The 14,276-nt window shown below is 43.9% G+C and overlaps 1 protein-coding gene across 1 annotated transcript; it reads left to right on the forward strand.

Moving 5' to 3' along the window:
• The first annotated feature begins 162 nt into the window (after window positions 1–162).
• cenpf (centromere protein F) lies at window positions 163–13,732 on the forward strand. The gene is made up of 35 exons (XM_077623831.1): window positions 163–240; window positions 943–1,114; window positions 1,207–1,332; window positions 1,498–1,568; window positions 1,701–1,816; window positions 1,906–1,997; window positions 2,059–2,329; window positions 2,474–2,676; window positions 2,760–2,885; window positions 2,956–3,084; window positions 3,159–3,281; window positions 3,368–3,503; window positions 3,976–4,105; window positions 4,185–4,464; window positions 4,540–4,725; window positions 4,836–5,044; window positions 5,726–5,855; window positions 5,943–6,221; window positions 6,295–6,855; window positions 7,363–7,536; window positions 7,815–8,641; window positions 8,719–8,921; window positions 9,104–9,336; window positions 9,457–9,523; window positions 9,612–9,859; window positions 10,147–10,255; window positions 10,353–10,558; window positions 10,644–10,862; window positions 10,951–11,094; window positions 11,160–11,349; window positions 11,424–11,521; window positions 11,593–11,634; window positions 11,852–12,944; window positions 13,022–13,128; window positions 13,240–13,732. Exons 2-35 carry the CDS (start codon window positions 953–955, stop codon window positions 13,333–13,335), a joined length of 7,386 nt encoding a protein of 2,461 aa, XP_077479957.1. The 5' UTR covers window positions 163–240; window positions 943–952; the 3' UTR covers window positions 13,336–13,732.
• Window positions 13,733–14,276: the final 544 nt, after the last annotated feature.

Raw genomic sequence — 14,276 nt, forward strand, 5'->3', positions numbered from 1 at the left:
ACATTCGGTCGAAAATTTAGCAAGACAATGTTAATCATGATATTTATGCACATTTGACCACATGGTGGCGCTGCAACGCTCTACAAGCTCTAAACCAATGATGTGCACGTTTTAAAACACGTCACGAATTCAAGCCAATGAGCGCGTTTTGTTTGAAACGCTGTTTGTATCACTTGAATTCGAATTTCCAACGAGTCTTCGTCAAGTATCACAGCATCCCACGGAAACGATCGCGCCAAAGTAAGGTTTTTAAATTTATTTTGTATAATTGCATTATTGTATCAACACAAGTAATCTTTATGGAATTGAATTGACAAAATCTCGCGTTTAAATGTTAATCGAAATTTAGGCTAAAGCTAATGATAATCATTTACTTAGTACGGTGGTCACTGTTTAGTCTCACTTTAAATATGTTCCCTTACCATGACAAATATACTTAACCAATCTCCATTGATTGTTTGTTTTGAATATTTTTTCATCTTTCACAATATAGAAGAAAAACATGCTTCTTTGTTTGTTTCTTGTCTCATACGAGTGAACGCCAATGGGGAGTGACCGAACTATGGCTGTCAATATTTCTGCCCCCACCGGCTTAGTTCCTTATCGTAGTTATAAAGAGGACCCATCCACTCTCAAGAGGAGTGGGTACAGTACCAAGACCAAGCTTAAAATATGTATTTATAGCAAGTCCAGTGGGTTTAAACATACGGTCCGCGGGTCGGAAGCGGCCCCCTAGGGGTCCGATCCGGCCCGGGTGCGTGTGTTCTGCCTGAACTCATGCATACTGCATATACAGAATTAAATTATTTAATTTATTTATTTCGACGCGGCCCCTGTTAAACTAGAATTTTGTGAGTTCTGTGATTGAGCTCTATATCCTCTGGCGTTTTTTCCCATAATGATTTAGGAAATGTTTATCTTGTGCTTTGCAATTTTTGTCAGCTGAGCAACCATGAGCTGGGCCGTGGAGGAGTGGAAGGATGGACTTCCGGGGAAAGCCCTACAGAAGATCCAGGAGATGGAAGTCCAGCTGGACAAATTGAAAAAGGAGAGATCTCAAAAACAGTTCCAACTTGACTCCCTGGAGGCTGCCCTGCAGAAGCAGAAACAAAAGGTCTAGAAGTTTAAACACTTTAAAAGTTTTTCCAAAAGTGGAGGGGGGTAAAAACTCTATTTATGAACTATACTGTATTCAATTTTTTGCAGGTGGACAGTGAGCGCAATGAGGCATCTGCTTTGAAAAGAGAGAACCAGTCTTTAGTCGAGTCATGTGACTCTGTAGAGAAAGCTCGCCAAAAGGTTTTGCATGATCTGGGGATCAAAGACCAGCAGGTAAGTTAAATAACATTTTGTTGTCATGTATGTAGCTGAGTCAGCTTTTATTTATTATTGATACACAATATTCAGCTATACAGTCTGACTTAATGTGCATAGAATTTGAATGTCTAGTTAAAATGGAAACGTGACCTTTTATGGAATTCCTCTGTTTGAATTCAGGTGAGATATCTGGAGGGCCAGCTCAACACTTGCAGGAAGACGATAGAGCGACTTGAGCAAGAGTTAAAAAAGTGAGTTGGGCATTTCTCGTGCACATTTTGACACAAGTCAAGCCACGGTGAATGTTTCCCCAATACAATTCTCCCACATATGCAAGTCCTTAGCGTTCTATTCTAATATTCTTATTTACATCTTGTCTTCAGGTATAAAAATGAACTGGATCGTTCTCAACCCGCTGGCATGTGCTCTTCAGATCTGCAGTCGTTTGCTACTCCGCAAAAGACTTTCCTCACTCCGGTTTCAGCGCACAAACAGCGAGGTATCAAGCTGCTATCAAAGTGAAAAGAAAAATCTTGCTCGTGTTAGTACACCTGTCGTTATTCTGACATGAAAACTGTATTTGTATAGATAACAAATTAGAGGACCTTCAAGAAAAATACTACCAGGAAGTAGAAGAAAGAAAAAGGCTGGAGAATGAACTCAAAGTCCTTCAGGTCAAAGTGAGTATGTCAGTCGTTGGGTATTGCCCGAGTATTTTTGCTAACTTATTTTAATTTGTAGCTGCTGAATCAGTCCACGAACAGCGCGAGCCACAAAGACATTGCCGCCCGCCAAGCTGGCTCCTCCATATTCCCATGGCAGCAACAAGATCAGGATCATGCGCGACCGCCTCAGGAAATTACGCAAACGCCTCTGAAGAGGCGAGGCGCGTCCCTCTGGGATGCTCACGAGGAGACGCCCATCAAACCCAGCCAGCGAATGAGCTGCATCAGAACGGCGCCGAGTCCCGGCGGATCTCAACAAATGGAGCAGTTAAAAGTTCTAAATCAAGGTGGAGCTTCTTTAACACCTTCAATGCCATTGACGATGATAGAGGTCCAATCATTTGGCTTTTTTTCGGCCCTGTGCTAAAAGTTTGTCGCTAGACATCCAATCCATTTTTTAAATTATTTTTTATAATTTTATTATTATTTAGAACTGCGTAGCCGCGTATCAGAGCTCGAGAGAACCATGGCCGGTCACGAAAGAGAACTTAGTAGCCAAACCACCAAGCTGCAGGATCTTCAAGTCCAGCTGACCCAGGCTCGCAAAGACCTGACAGATCGGGACCGAGACTTGGCCAAGACGAGTCAGGAGTTGTGTCACACCACGGACAGGCATCAGCAGCTCGAGGTCAAGGTTAGACGTGATTTTGATTTCCTACACTGCCGTGGAATCTTCCGGGTTAGAAGCGGTTCTAAAAAAATGCTTCCTTTTCTAAGTGTTCTTCAGTGGAACAGAAGCTGAAGCAAGTCACCGAAGAGATGAGCTGTCAAAGACACAATGCCGAGAGCTGCAGGCGAGCCCTGGAACAGAAAGTCAAAGACCAGGAAAGAGACAGCCAGAAGGTAAAATAATCTGACCTCATAAACGTGATGACTTTTGAAGACAAAACCAAATGTTTTTGACCAATTGTAGGAGCTTGCCCAGCTACAAAGATCCAACCAGACTTTGGAGCAACAAATGGATCAGACTCGAACAAAGTTAACTCAAGAGATCCAACAGTCCAAAAAAGACAAGAACATACTCCAGGCTGATTTGGAGAAGGTAACGCGGCTTTATTTTAGTCCCTTTGTCATCCTCAGCTTCATCTTTCAAATTATTGATTTGCTCTTCTCCAGATGTGTTCTCAGAAGAGTCAGCTGGAGAAGGAGGTAGAGGAGCAGAAACAGAAGCTGCTGCGTTCGCAGCAGAGTCTCCAGGCCAGCCAGAGCAAAGAAGAGGACCTACGCAAGAAAACAGAGGTGAGTTCCCTTGAAATCAGGTATTTCTAGTGGCTTTTTAACTTTTAATAACCTATGAAAAAAACATCTCAATCATGTATTTCCAGGAGAACCAGAGAGAGAAGAACACCACCCTCGTCCAGTTGGACCAGAGTAACAGACGCCTGTCACAACTGGAGGATGAAAAAAAGACTTTGGATCAAAGCCTCAAACGCACCCAAGGACTTTTGGATGACCTCAAAGGTACATTTCCATGATTCCGAGCGGCATTTTTTTCCCCCGATTAGTTTTCAACAGCATGGATTTATGAGAGGTTTGTTTTGTCGTTATTATTTCTATTTCCAGATGTCAGTAATGAATTTAGTGTATAGAATAGAAAGGGGAAAAAAGGGAAATTTTATTTATTTTTCAATACACAAAAACATTTTAGACACGTTTACGATTTTAATAAATCACTTCACTTTTGATTCATCACCCATAAGAATTCATTAAAAAATAAAACAAAATCTTGATTCATATTTTGGAACTTACAGAAAAAGTTGATTGTTTAAAGAAAATAAAAAACTAGCAAACCTATATTAAGTAATAAAATAAATAAATGACTGAATGAGAGAAGAGAAAATTGAAACTAAATCAAACTAAACCTATACTGGAAATTCAGCATTTGAGGCGAGCGCAGATTTTTTTTTACTTCTAATGCTATTTGGGTCCTCAGCAAAATTTGAAAGTCAACAAGAAGACCTGAAGAAAATAAAGCTTAAACTGGAGCAGCAGTCTCAAGCGTCTACAACGGAGCTGGAAAACCTACGGAAGACGCTTTCTGACGCTGAGACTAAAAATGAACGGTAGACATTGCAGGGGGAGAAAAGCATCAATATCCTTCCAGGATTAAAGATAATAAACGGGGTTGATATTCCACTTTAGGTGCCAGAAGGAATTGCAGAAAGATAAACAAGAGGCGGAGCAGTTGAACAGCAAGTTAACAGAGGTCATGAAAGAGAGTCAAGAGGTGCAAAAAAGCCTCCGCGCAAGTCACGATGAGTGCAAGCAGTTGACGCAAAAGCACGAAACACTGCTTGAATGGAAGAACGAGAAAGATTCTCTCATCAACAATGCGGAAGCCACGCAAAAGGAACTCGTTGACAAAACGGCCGCGTTGGAGAAAAGCATCTGCTCGCAGACTGAAGCTAATGACGAACTGAAGGTAAAGCGCGGCAGCCCCTTAAAGTGGTTTAACTTTTTGTATACAAGTATTGATTGAACCCGCCATATTCCACAGAAGCAACTGAGGTGCGTGGAGGAAGAGCGGGCCAAACTGTCGGCACGCATCGATAGCCTGAAGGGTGAACTCCTCAACAAGAGCGCTGAGCTCGAAGAGAGGGAGCATCAGTACACGAAGCTTCGAGCGGAATCCTCCGAGGCTGAGCAAAAACACATCAAAGATCTGGAAAATGCTGCCACACAGGTGACCGACCGGGCTCGAAACGCAGTGGAGTTTTTGTGGTGATTTCAAGTCGGGCGCTATCCCCTCGAAACACTAAACTAAACTAGCCGCTGATCGTCGGATCCTTGCAGATTAGCGATCTGCAGTCGCAGCTGAAAAGAGAAATTGGCCGGGCGGATCTGGCCGAGAAAAGCGTTACTCAGCTGCAGGACGCACAGCTCGCCGCCTCCGACCTGCTGCGCTCCAAAGAACAGCTGATTGATTTCGGCCAAGCCGAACTACACGAGCTGAGGGAGAATCTCGCTCAGGCCAATGCAGAGCACCATGAGAGAAATTTAAGGTTAGCTGTACGCCTTATCCTTTTAATGCTGCGTTTGGATCAGACGGGTTTTTTTTTCTCCTCTCGTGACGGGTTCCCATACAAAGTCAATGTCAATTGGCAGAGGGGCTGCCTTCTGACACACTGCATATATACACGCACACTCGGAAATCTCTGCACAGTCAGCGCTATTAAAAATTCCTCTACGTATTCATTTTTCTTATTCAAGTGCAGTAAGCCACTATTGTTGCATACTTTTTTTGTTATTTTTCGTTGGGTTAATGTTCCCTTACGACAGGGGTCTCAAACCGATTCCGCTGAGGGCCGCAGTGGGTCCTGGTCTTTGTTCCAACCGATCCAGTGCCGACATTTTAACCAATCAGGTGTCTTCTAAAATAAATAGCACCTGACTTTAATTAACTGATTACACTTGCATAAGGTATCCTCTTGTTGAGTTGGAATGAAAACCTGCACCTACTGCTGCCCTTTGAGGACCGGTTTGACACCCCTGCCTTACGACCTTTAACTTTTAATGTGACTTAAAGTGAACAGTCAACAATGTTTGATGCAAACAAATATAAAGTGTGAGACACAGTAACTTAAGACTAGCTCGTAGTTTGTACGTTTTTGGGACGCGAGTCTTTACAACCAGAAAATTAGATTAATGTCTTTGTAACATAGTTCATCACTTATTGGTCCCAGATTTTCGGAGGAGAAGTCCGCTGTATTGAGACAGTGTGAGGAAAGCATTGCGGTCAAGGCAGAGGAGATAACACAAGTGAAACTCCAGTTAGAAGAAACTCAACAAGAGCTCCTACTCACCAGAAACCAGGTGCGTTTTGCTATCAGCACTACAATTTGACTTTGTTGACTCGCACTATATTTCAGGTCTCCTTAATTTCACCTCAATCTGTTTCAGATCAGCTCAATGGAACAGTTGCTGAAGGCTCAAGAGCAGTTTGGTGCAGAGCTGCAGAAACAAAGCAAGAAGATCTCTGAGCGCGAAGAAGAATATAAAACTCTGGCTGCGGAGAAGGCGCAAAAGCTGCAACAGCTAGAGGGGGAGCTCAAGGAGGTCCGGACCCAAGTGGCAGAGAAAGAGAAGCAGCTCGGGGAGGACCATGCTCGGCTTTTGTCTCTGGAGAAAGAAAATGAAGATCTCCAGAGTGCTCTTCAAGAAAGAGTGGGAGAAATACAGGTAAAAGCACCGACTGTAATTTCCACACTAAATAGCTAAATATCCTAATTTGTTTGATATTTCTCTTTTGAAGCTCCTCAAAGATGCACACGCAGAGGAGATAAAGAAGCAACAGGTGCAAATATCTTCATTAGAGGACAAGGTATCCACAAATAAAGACATAGCCGAGAAACTCCCAGAGCTGGAGAATGAAGTTGAGGCAGTCAACCGCCTATACAGCGACCTCAAAAAGCATGTGGAGACCCTCGAAGAGAAGCTCTCCTCCACGACCGAAGCCAAAAGCAACTTGGAGAATACTCTGACCCAAATGTCAAGTGTAACTTCTGCTTTGGAAATAGAAGTTGTGGAGCTAAGACAGAAAGTTAGCCAGCTTTCTGAGAGTCAAGCTCTGGAGGCCCAAAATTTGCTCAACGAGGAAAAGAACCTCAGAGAGCAACGTGACTCCGCCGAGAAAGCCAAAGTCCGGACAGAAGTGCAGACAATGAAAGCCACTTTGCTGGCGGCCTCGCAAGGTTTGGAAGAACGAGACGCCAGCATCAAGAGCCTTAAGGAGAAACTCAACTGCACGGAAGCAGAGCAAGCCAAAACTTCTGAGCTCCTCAAAGAGAAGATGGTTGCCATGAACAAAATAAAGGTTGGATCCACTTTTGAGCCTACTTAACTATTTCACAGCTCGGATGTCTCTCCTTGAATTGCAGAGCATTGGTAGCTGTTTTTAACTAACTGAATTATATTTTAGTACATTAATTTATAGAGATAAATGTTAGCTATAATGTAAAATAGTTAGTGATTGGACCAATGCTTTAGAGTAGCTCAATCAACTAAAAATAATTTGTTAAAATATACACTAGTGTAGCTGATTTGAATAGTGAAATTAGTATTTTGTTCAATGTTTTTAATTATAAGGAATAAATAAAATAAAAAACATTTTAACATTCTTACTACTAGTTTGATTTGACCGTTTGAAAAAGCAATACAAATAAAAATTGATGGTTATAGAAATTCATATGATAAGTGAGGTAAAGTATATTTTCAGGGAAAACTTGATTACAAACCGATGAATATCACGTCTTTTAGGAATTTTAATGCCCACTTAATGAAAACTTTTTTTAATGAATGTTCTTGTTTTTTCTGCCTCAAGGTACAACTTGAGATGCTTCAGATGGACCTGGAAGACAACGAGACGGCTGCCAACTCTTATGAAAGTCAAATTGGGACTTTAAAAGAGACCATACAGTCACTGGAGTCAGTTTTAGCTCAGAATCAAACAGAGATGTCTGACATGGTAGTCCAATTGGAAGACAGCAAATCCCAGGTAGTCATTAGCTATTTTGCGGCTGATTTCTGAATTGAGAAAAGCCTAGCGTCCCACCAGGCTTATATTCCACCATGGCGAAACCTGGGTCATGTTCAGGTTGTGGCCTAGAGAACACAAAATATGAGTCCGCTGTGTGGATGCCAGAGCTTTTTTAGTTATTTACACTGTGAATTGGCTAACTACCAAAATGATCCACTTGCCTTATAAAGGGTGTTAATAATGAAAGCCAAAATTGTGGATTAAAATAGGAAATTTAAAACATTCATGTCTTTTAGGTGTCCGTTTTGGAATCACGACTGGAAGAAGTCCAATCTCAGAATGCCACTCTGGAGAGCATGTACCTGACAGCCAGAGAGGAACTGACAGAGAGGAGTTGCGAAATAACTCGCATGGACGAAGACGCTGTCAAGTGCGGTCGCCTGGGAGAGGAGGTCGCCACTTTGACGGCTCAAGTTGCCAAGCTCAACCAGGTCATTAAAGATAAAGAAGATGAAGACAGAGTGTCAAATGATGAGAAAAATAACCTCCAGGCAACTGTGAAGCAATTAGAAAATGACAAGGAACAATTACAAGCTAACATGAGTGAGGTGAATGTTGAAAAGCTGCAGTTAGAATCCAAGCTCAGCGTTGTTGCTGCGGATAATCAAAACCTGAAGGCAAACTTGACCGCCTTCACCGAGGAAAGGCAACAATTTGAGGTACAATTGCAACAAGCGATGACAGAGAAAGAAAACATTGAGTCCACACTCGAGCGACTTACCGAAGAGAAATCCCGGCTTCTCGACACACTTGAGCTTCAGACATTTCAACTTGGCGAGCTGGGAATCGAGCTGAATGAAGCCGCTGAGGACAAACTTCAGCTCCAAGAAAGTAACCATCAACTGATGGAAAAGAACACCATGCTGCAGTCCCGCCAAGCCCAGCTGATGGATGAGGTGCAAAAATCCCAAGCAAGCACAGCGATGCGAGACGGCGAGGTGGCTTCTCTGCATGCAGAACAGGAACGTATCCGACACCTCCTTCAAACGTCTGAAGAAGAAGGCCACAGGCTGAGGGATCAACTTGAAATGGCAACGAAGGAGATTGAGGAGAACACAGCCAGGTAGAATTAGGGTTATAATGACCTAATGCTTGCTCATTTTGCTGATGTTCTATAACTATTGCGACTTGGTGTCTCAGGAACCAGCACTTTGACAAGGAGCAGGCTGGACTGCATCACAAGTTGTCGTGCTTACAACAAGAACTGAGCATCCTCAGGGAGCAGTACGACTTGCTGCTGAAACAGGTGGACCAACAGCAACTTCTCATACAGAAGCTCAAACAACCGCAGGGGCAACACGAAATCTTGAAATCCACACAAGTTGATGAGGCAAACATCAGTGGTGAGTGCAACCTTTGATTGATGAAATAACATTGAAGTCGGTGGAACAGTCGGAAGGTGGTTGATGTTCTTCCTTAGTTTGATTGTTGTTTGTTCTCAACTTCAGCTTGAATAAAGTGAAATATGGCAAAACTGCTGACAGCATCAAGTCTGATTAATATGCCTTGTTGTTTCTGATAATAGCAGAAAATTCCATTGATGCGGAACCAGCATTTGATTCTTTGCCAGCAAATGAGTGCGACATGGAAGAAGACTGCATCCAACCCAATGAAACACTCAGGTCTGTCGACATTTCGACGACTTCAACGGAACCACTCGTGGTGCCAGTGATGGAGGAAGATTTGAAAGATGACGGAGATACGTGCACCAAAGATGGACACGTACTGGAGGCTATTGAAGAGCAACAATGCCATCACGTACGAAATTGTTTTGAATGTTTCTGCCACCGGGTTTCTCCTTTTTTTAATGCTGTCACTGAATATGATCTGGGGGAATGGACAAATTGACTTTGGCGGTGACTTTTTAACTTCTTGCAGTCTCCTGAGGAAAACACAGCCGACCACATCCGTGAAACGGCAGCGATGAGGGGGTTGCATGCAATTGGTGAGTAATGACACACATACACTTTTTTTTTCTTTTCGCATAATATTTTTTACTCACGATTCGTGTACGGTGACATTCTGTGCGGCAGAAACTGAGCCGACACCGTCGCAAGAGGACCAAGAAAAACCTTCAAACCCAGAAGCGCAGGTCCACGCCCTGCTCCACGAGATTGACCTGCTCACCTCTGACCTTGCATTGAGGCAGGAATTGACCTCGGACCTCCGAGCCCAAGTTCAAAACTTGGAGCAGAAACTCCACGCGGCGCAAGAAGAAGCATGTTGCTCCGCAAATAAGCTGAACAACGCTCTGAAGGAGAAAAATAACCTCGCTGATCAGGTGGGTAAGAAATGGATTTACAGGTGAACTGAAAATAAACCATTTTTACATTGGCCATACAATACCTGTGACATATTAGCACCAGAATGTTATTTTATAAATTAACAATGGCATTGAAACATGAAACATTGCATTGTTAGTCAATCCCAGTTCAAAACGAATTGATGTTTATTTTGGGCTATCTACATTGGTCCATGGCAGTAAATGAGTTGATCATTTGTAATTTATTTGATGATTTATGACTGTTAATACGCAAATTTCACTTGTGATGCTTTGTTTGAATTTAGTTGTCTCTGCTGTCGGAGGAAAGGGAAACCTTAACACTGCAGCTCCAAACAGCTAAATGCCAGCTCACAGATGTCATGGAGATGATTGAGGGTCTAGAAATGGCCAAAGGTAAAATATGCAACCGATTTGTTCATTCCGTTGGTCAACAATCCAAACAGCATTTGAGTTCATGGTAACTTTATTTTTGTGTGCGTGTATGACGTAGGCGGGTGGGACGAGAAGTTCCTTCAGCAGGAAAGTGAGTTGAAACGGGTTCGCTCAGAGAAAGCTAATCTGGAGCAACACATCCTGGGCATGGAGTGTGAGCTGGAGGCTCTGCAGGAGGAACGGAGCAAGCTGGAGGAGCAGCTCGAAACGCAGAGAAGAACGTGCTCGGCTTCAGAGAAGCAAATAGAGATGCTCTCCTCAGAAGTGAGCATTTGTTTGCGTACCAACAACATCATTATGCTTGCTCATAATGAATTTCCGCTTACAAATCATTCTTTTCTCCTTCCAGACAATCCAGCTGAGATCCGAGTTGGTTTCGTGCAGCGAGGAACGACAGGAGTTCGCTCAGGCTGCGAGCCAGTGGCGCGCAAAGGTTGATGGGCTGGAAAAGACCAACTGTGACACTCGAAGTTTAATTTCCATCCTGGAGGAGGACATCAGAGCAGGGAAAAGGGAATACGAAACCCTACAAGGCAATGTGGACAAAATGGCAACAGAGCGCCAACAGGTACACGCACACACCTGTTGTTTTAGAACAGACGTGTCTTATTTCCTTGACACTGTCCATGTAATTTGTTTTTATTGCGTATGTCAAGCTGTTGGAGCAGATGAAGGTGTTAGAAGAAGCCATGTCCCTGCAGAATGGAGAGAAAGAGCAACTGATTGGGCAGCTTGACCAGATCAAGGAAGATCACACGCACAGTAATCAAAACAAAGAGTCCATGTTCGGCAAAATCCAGGTGAATAAGAATGGTGGTGAAACCACGTCACCGTTCAAAATGTAACTCTGCCGTTTCTTCGCCAGGCTTTGGAAGGAGAAGTGTTACAGCTGACGCAGTCTCTGGAGTCTTCTCTACTGGAAAAGGGAGAAATCGCCTCTCGTCTGAACTCCACGCAGGGCGAGGTCCAGCAGATGCGAAGCGGCATCGAGAAACTCCGCGTCCGCATTGAGTCTGACGAGAGGAAGAAGAAGCAGATGAGCGAACTTCTCAAAGGTCATTTTTACAAATTTTCTCAATCTTGTTTGCAGCCTCATCTGGACTTTCTGTGTGTGTGTATGTATATATAGATGCTCAGAGGAAATCTGAGTCTTTGCAAGACAGCCTGGAGGCTCTGCAGCGAGAGAAAGAGGATGTAGAGCAAGATCTTGAGGAGGCTGTCCTTCAGGTACTCTCAAAATAATTTCTGGAAACTATGAGACAAAAATAGAGCTAACTGCCAATTAAAATCTGATGCAGGCGGAGACCATGAAAGCTGAGCTGGAGGAAGAAAGAATTAAGGTACTGACAATGTGAAAATGTTGTTTCTTTCTGTAGTCTTTTTATTTCAATTTTCATGGAAAAAAAATATAAATTATGGGCGGGTTCCGTTCATTTTTTCTTCTATTTTCTATTTTATTTTGTTTATTTGTTGGTTGTTTAAAATTTGTAGTGTGGAAGTAGGAGGTCAAATGTCTTCCAGCCCTGCAATGAGCCCTATACTCTGTCTGGCCCCCAGGTGGACGATGACAAGAAAGCTCTCGGCGAAGAACTCTTAAAGCTCTCCACCGGTCTGGACAACCTGAGATCTGAGAAGGAAGTGCTGGAGCGAGAGCTGCAATTAAAACATGGAGAGTTGGAGCAGCTGAAGGCTGCTAAGGAGGAGCTTGAGCGAGGGCTGGAGAGGGCAGAAATGGAGCGCAGAGAAGATCAGGAAAGGCAGCGATGCAGAGTGGAGGAGTTGCAAGATAAGACCGCAGAAATGGAGAGGGAGCGGGAGAGGATGACAAGCCTAATGGAGGAAAATAAACATCTGCAGAGCTCAGTGGAGAAGTGGGAGATGAACGGAGAGGAGTGGAAAGAGCAGAAAAACAATTTGATGACTCGCATTGAAGAAATGGCAGAAGCCAAAGAGGCTGATAACAAAGAACAGTTAGAAAGAGAACATAGACAGTTGCTAGAAGAAAAAGGAAGACTCGAGCAGGAGAACGAGAAGCTCCGTTCTGATAAAGAAGAGCAAGCTTCGCTGAGGCAGGAAAGAGACGCAGTAGCGGAAGATCGACAAAGGCTGGAAGAGACCAGAGTTCGCTATGAGGAAAAGAACAAAGAGGCGGAGGAGCTCAAGGCTACCTTGGAAGCACGCAGCAAAGCTCTGGATGACGTGAACGAAGAACTCCAAGAAGTCAACCGGCTGATGGAGGAGAGAACGCAGGAGGTGGATGACACCATGAACAAATACTGCGGCTTGTTGTTGGAGGTGCACAAGCTGGAGGAAGCCAACGAGACGCTGACGATGAGGCTGGAGCATTTGGCTGCCGGCAAAACGGCCACCAAAGACGCCTCCGACGCCCGCCGGCGCTCTGGGAGGATCTCTTCCAAACACCTGGACGTCGCCTACGAGAACACGGCCCCCTCCAGCCCTCGAGGTTCTCCGCGGGGATCCACCCCCGGGAAGCGGAGCCGTAAAAAGAAAAGCGATGAGGACGGCGCCCAGGAAGCGCTTCATAACCTCACCAAGAAGATCCGAGCCAACACCGCGACTACGCCTAAACCAAGGAAGGGGCAAGAAGAGGACTTTAGGCCTGAGGGACTTCCAGAGCTCGTACAGAGAGGTAAGAATCCCCCCCGTAGCTTTGGTCATCGTGTCGTCCAATATTTCTAGATGACGTCTCCATTTGTTTCTCTGTAGGCTTTGCTGACATTCCTTTAGGGGAGGCCAGCCCCTTCATCGTGAGGAGAACCACCGTGAAGCGCTGCAGCTCTCGAACGCCCGCCAGACAGACGGCAGACGCCAAGGTGAGCAGCAACACGCCAGGATTCAATCACAGCTGTCATTGATGATTTTTAAAAGCTAAGCTCAGCGTTCCTGCATACGAAAGGGTTAACGCGCTCTTCTTTCGTACCCAGGTTTGGCCTCCTTCACTACAGGAAAGTCCGTCCGGGGAAGCGGAAGATTGTCCGTCACAGGAATCAAAAGAGCAAGCAGATTGCCACGTTCAATAAACAACACAAAAGCACTGACCGACCGCAATGTGGTTTAGCTGTACATTTACACTCCACTTTTTAAACTCTGTTTAGCCTGCGCGTTAGCAACGTGCCACTTTATCTTTTGACTCTTGGTTCATAAGAAATGCACGTAAAAATGCTTTATTTTGAATTGCTACTCATCTAGACATCCGAAGTTTATTTTTAAGGGCCCATTCAAAATGGATTGGACGCCCATGGTAGTTAATGAGTTTAATTGCCTGTGGTAATCAGACTTTTTCTGTGCTCTAACCTATTTTTTTCTCCTCTCTTTCACATTGTTATGGATTGTACATATTTCATCGTCCACTTGACTGTGTACCTTGTACAGCGTAGATGATATTGTTGCCTAAAATAAATGTTGTGTCCACGCACCGATTTTCCTTCTAACGGCAGCTACTTTTTAATTGTGCTTGCATAGCTTCACCTTTTATTGACCTTTTTATAGACCAGCTCCATTTTAAATCCAAATTTCTGACCCTTTGTTTTGCGGTATTTTTTTAACTTTCAGGTTTATAAGGTTACTGATTATTGTAAATAATTTTACTTTTACTAAACTTTTCCAACATTTTATCATGTGTGATGTCTGTCTGTTTTTCTTTATTTGTACATGACTAATACGGATTCAAAGAGATGCACAACAGTTGAACCTTAATGTGGAACACATGCATACTTCTTTCAAGCATCACCTTTCCATTTAGTAAACAATTCTCCATTTTAAAAAAGTGAGTCCCAACTCTCAAGCGTGGCGTTCAATTGGCCGAAATGTTCCAATATCTCGGACGGCTTCGTCAAGTGAGGCCGGCATGACCTCTTGACCGATATGTGCCGATGTCGGCGACGTCAGACGGCATCTGCAACAATCTCTCGGTTGTCAAAGCACCTGTTAGCGGTGCATTGTGGGTTATGGGAACAGAGCG

Source organism: Stigmatopora argus, chromosome 2 (assembly GCF_051989625.1).
Source record: "Stigmatopora argus isolate UIUO_Sarg chromosome 2, RoL_Sarg_1.0, whole genome shotgun sequence".
NCBI classification, from domain to species: domain Eukaryota; kingdom Metazoa; phylum Chordata; class Actinopteri; order Syngnathiformes; family Syngnathidae; genus Stigmatopora; species Stigmatopora argus.

Excerpts from the sequence above, each read along its gene's own strand:
- cenpf (XM_077623831.1), top strand. The coding sequence starts at position 953 with ATGAGCTGGGCCGTGGAGGAGTGGAAGGATGGACTTCCGGGGAAAGCC. Across the intron at positions 9,337-9,456 it reads AAGAGCAACAATGCCATCAC|TCTCCTGAGGAAAACACAGC; the intron begins GTACGAAATTGT and ends AACTTCTTGCAG. Across the intron at positions 11,635-11,851 it reads TGGAGGAAGAAAGAATTAAG|GTGGACGATGACAAGAAAGC; the intron begins GTACTGACAATG and ends TCTGGCCCCCAG.